General features: G+C 38.7%; 1 protein-coding gene across 4 annotated transcripts in view; it reads right to left on the bottom strand.

Moving 5' to 3' along the window:
* Nucleotides 1–2,691: 2,691 nt before the first annotated feature.
* LOC113810985 (transmembrane protein 138) overlaps nt 2,692–4,358 on the bottom strand; it is a 12,559-nt gene continuing 10,892 nt past the window's right edge. For all 4 annotated transcript variants that reach the window (XM_027362665.2, XM_070143241.1, XM_027362674.2 and 1 more), the window contains 3 exons: nt 3,744–3,816; nt 3,382–3,556; nt 2,692–3,224 (listed from right to left, as the gene is read on the bottom strand). In XM_027362665.2, coding sequence (XP_027218466.2) covers nt 3,130–3,224; nt 3,382–3,556; nt 3,744–3,816 — 343 coding nt within the window. In that variant the 3' untranslated portion in view covers nt 2,692–3,129. The remainder of the gene's footprint in view (nt 3,225–3,381; nt 3,557–3,743; nt 3,817–4,358) is intronic.

Below are 4,358 nucleotides of genomic sequence, written 5' to 3'. Positions count from 1 at the left end.
ATGCAAGATCCCTTCCTAAATGCCCACTGAATCTAGTCACCCTCCAAATGCTTTGTGCACTTCTGGCAAGCCATTCCTCTGACCCCTCCCTTCAGCCCCGCCCTTGCTCATTATTGTCATAGGGAGAGACTGAGGCCCAAGCTAGAGGATTACCCCTACATTGGGCCTCCGCCCTCACCTCAACTAATTTTGCATGGTCTTTTTTTCTCCCCCTTTCCTTTTCCTTCTCTTCTTTATCCCCTTCTCTCCACTACCTAAGATGTGAGAGCCATGCTGAAGGGATGAAAGGGTGGCTTTGTGTCAGTCATGAACGGTCTCCAGGAACCATGGGCACAGTATACCCTTGGTTAATCGCCTAGCCCTTATCTCTTCTGGGGACCCTGAGGTGTAGGCCTTTTCCCCACATATTTCAGGTTCACTATGGCTAATAATGAAGATTTTTTACCTTTATTAAGGCCTTTAAGGTGTACCCCTTCATTAAGTAGCCTATCTAAATTTGATTTTGACCACAACCACAGCCCCGACCACTGATACTAATACTCCCTCATCGATGTTTATTGACGACAATATCCATTCCGAACCACCCACCCAGGTCATTAGTCAACCTCAAAAAAGCAACCACTCCTCTCTCCCAACATTCTCCACTCCATCTCCTATTGCACAGTCTTCTTCAGTGTCCACCCCTTCCCCCACATTACTACTATTCATTTTTATTGTCCTCCTCACAGTACTACCTCTCCCCACACCACCCCATTTTCCTCCCAACCTTTGAGTACTCTCTTTGGCCCAGCCAGGTGGGATCGATTCTTTGTGATTCTGGCTATTGCCCCTTACTCTGACAATACCCTTCTCTTCCAACAATGGCTTGTGCACTATCTACCCTGACTGACCTCACTGGCAAACTCATTCCTGCCAAACCTCACTCCTCTTAATATTTGTACTGGAACTGTTTCTGTCTCCCCAACCGATTGTCGTATCTATGACAAGAACTGGTCATGCTATGAAAATTACCTTCTTGCCTGCCATGTTGATTATGATTATGGCAGTACTGTGCTACACTATTCCTCTCAAAAGCCAGATTATCTTCTGTAGTCATGATCCCCATGAAGATTATATTGATGGAGTGTCTGCCCTGTCTGACAGTAAAGACTGTCATCAATGTCAGAAATGTAGGTGTTTTGGCCACCCAGCCAAACACTCACTCCAAGGACCATTGCCCTCTATCTGCCCATTCTTGTCATGACCACTCAAATTACCCTGCTCAGTCAAGTACATGTGTCAGTTGTGTTGGCTCCCATGATGTATTTTATAGGAGCTGCCCTGTCTATAAGCTCGAATCTAAGGAAGCAGTTCTCAGATAAGGCCTCACTCTATCTGAGGCCAGACAGGAAGCACAACGGTGAGGTTTTTCTCTCTCTGTCTATTCCAAAACTGTCCTTTGCTATGCTCCCCTCCCATCTCAAGATGTCTCAGTATCTACCCTGAATCATCCTACCTGTACTCCCCCTCTCCTTCAGTCAAATTCCTTTTCGTCTAAATCCAGATACTCCAATCTCTACCAATTTTCAAATACCTAACCCACCTCACTTTACCTGTTGCACCTGACAACCTAAATGTTCCACTCTTCGCCTACCACAAGCACAAACACAAGCACCCTCCTCTTCCTCTACTCCTCAAATAACTATGATGCTTCTCCTCACAAAGGAACATTTGTTTTTCAGACCTCCCCACCTAACTCCTCTCTTGAAACTTGTGAATTCAAATTCATAGACATGATCCAAGAGAATATTCTGCTCCCTCATCCACCCTCCAATCCCTGTTCCTATTCCCTCTACTCAAATTATTTGCAGATATCCATTCTCCTCCCCCTCAAGTTCCCCTTCCCCAACACACCCCTTCCTCTCCTTTTCCATGTGCACCATTCCTTCTTCTTTCCCCATTATCCTTACCTCACTCACCTGGATACTCACATGAATCCCTTCTGTTGCAACAGTTTCCTCCTCCGGATCCCTCCACTCCCCATATTCTTCCTGATACTTCACCACCCTCCCCAGTCCCCTTATCTCAGTCATTGGATTCTTCTTATACTTCTCTAACAATATTACCCGTTGTTTCATAATAACTTTTTTACCAATTTTCCTCGAACAATGTAGCTTACCCATTTCATCCAATTGTCCTATGTCTCAAACCCTTTCTTTTACTCATCTCCAATATACTTCATTTGCACCCCATCTTTCCCTTTCCCCAATCATACTATAATATAACACTATAACCTTTGACATCTAACACATTTTATCCTCATATTTACCCTTTTTGCAACAATAATTTACCATAGTGCTATATGTCCTTTGATATCTATCATATTTGTTTGTTTCAAACATTAACTATTAAACTTCCCTTCAGACAAAATTCTTAGGACAGCATGTTCCTGTCATCCCAGCCATTAGCTAAATTTTTCTATGACGGCATGTTCATGTCACCCTACCCACAAGCCAAAATTTTTCATGACAGAGGGTCCAACGATCCAAGGGGTTAACGATGTGCAATGCCAACTATGAATATAAAAAACTTGGCATGGTTTATGGATCCCCAGTATAATAGTTGTTGTCTGTTGTATTGGACGAATCAAGTCATAATCAAAGACAATTGAAATGCAGGAGAAAAAAAGTAAAAAGGGAGAGGAAAAGTGCATTTCTTAGACAAGATATATTTTATTGAACATGTATATATTTTTGTAGACAGTGCTAACACATTTTATTTCTCTGCATACATTTTATCATATTGTATTAAGAAACTATTATTTAATAAACATTAGTGTGGACGGACTATTTCCAACAGAGCTTTACTAGTAGAGATCCATGCTTCCTCAGCTGCCTCATACATATGTACCCATATGTACTAAATGCACTACATACATAGTATGCTAATATTATCTATACTGGTGGATATTTAACATTACCAATATATATTAAACATTATGATTTGCCTCTGTATATGGTATAATATATCTATATATCTATCTAGCTACCTATCATGTATCATGTATGTGCACATTAACACAATATTTTGTAATCCGGAAAAAAATATATAAATATTCCTTCTTTGAGAAAGAAGAGATTCAAATTATATTTATTTACTGTCACCAACTGGTAACTGAGCATAAAAGTTCTTATCAGATAGCTGTAAGATTGTTCTCTTGTAGAGGTAATAATGGATTCCACCAGCTGTAGAGAAAGAAATTGAATAAAATAAAAGTAAAGATCTTACTGATAGGCTTTCTCAACAGTATGAAGGATAAGTTACAACAAGAGTGATAACTAATATTTCAATATTTTATAATACGGTTACGTTATATAATACACGACAAGTATAATTACCCACCGACTCGCTGAAGTGTGAAGAGAGCAACCATTCCATGAGCCCAGATGTATTTCCCAGGTTCCTCCCATTGCTGCTTGAGAGACCATGAGTGGAAACCCAAAGAAAGGCCAAGATACAGTACAGCTGCTATAATACACCAGCGAAACTTTTGAAAGAGTTCTCCAATAAGGCCAGCCTGTCAGGAGGAAGGCATCTGATTAATTTCTCTTTTCACTTTATCTTTGCTATTACAACTTACCAATATAGATCCTTTTGAAAAAGAAAAACAGGTTAAAACTACCATTGTTGATTTTACTTATTATAAGTAAAATGTTAAAAAATACAATAAAAACAGTATCACTAAAAATATCCATAGAACCAACCTGAGAGAGCGTTGTTGAAAACAGGGCCAGGAAGAGCAGAATTAGTGAAAACACAAGGCACACATCCTGGATTCTAAAAAAAGAAAAAAAAATATATATATATATACACATATCTATATCTTTATCTCTATTTCTATATCTAACAATATCCATCTATCTACCTATCTATTTTATCTCTCTCAATAACTTTATTTATGTCTTTGTATGATAATCTCTATCTGTATTTTAATATCTATCTGTTTCTATATATCCATCTAACTCTCTCCATCTATCAATTATATCTATCTGTGTATTCATCTATAAGAGTGTCTATCCATCTGTCTATCTACATCTATCTATCTATGCATTCATCTATTGCTCTATCTTTATCCATTTGTTTATCTATATATATCTAAATATATCTATATATATATCTATATTTATATCTATATATATCTATATATGTTCATATCTATATCTGTATGTTTATATCTATCTATCTATCTATATTATATACATCTCACTCACACTCACACTCTCACTCTCACTCTCACACTCACACTCACACTCACACTCACACTCACACTCACACTCACACTCACACTCACACTCACACTCACACTCACACTCACACTC

The sequence above is a fragment of the Penaeus vannamei genome, chromosome 30, assembly GCF_042767895.1.
Source record: "Penaeus vannamei isolate JL-2024 chromosome 30, ASM4276789v1, whole genome shotgun sequence".
In the NCBI taxonomy this organism is placed as follows: Eukaryota; Metazoa; Arthropoda; class Malacostraca; order Decapoda; family Penaeidae; genus Penaeus; species Penaeus vannamei.
This window is presented reverse-complemented; position numbering and strand designations above follow the sequence as displayed.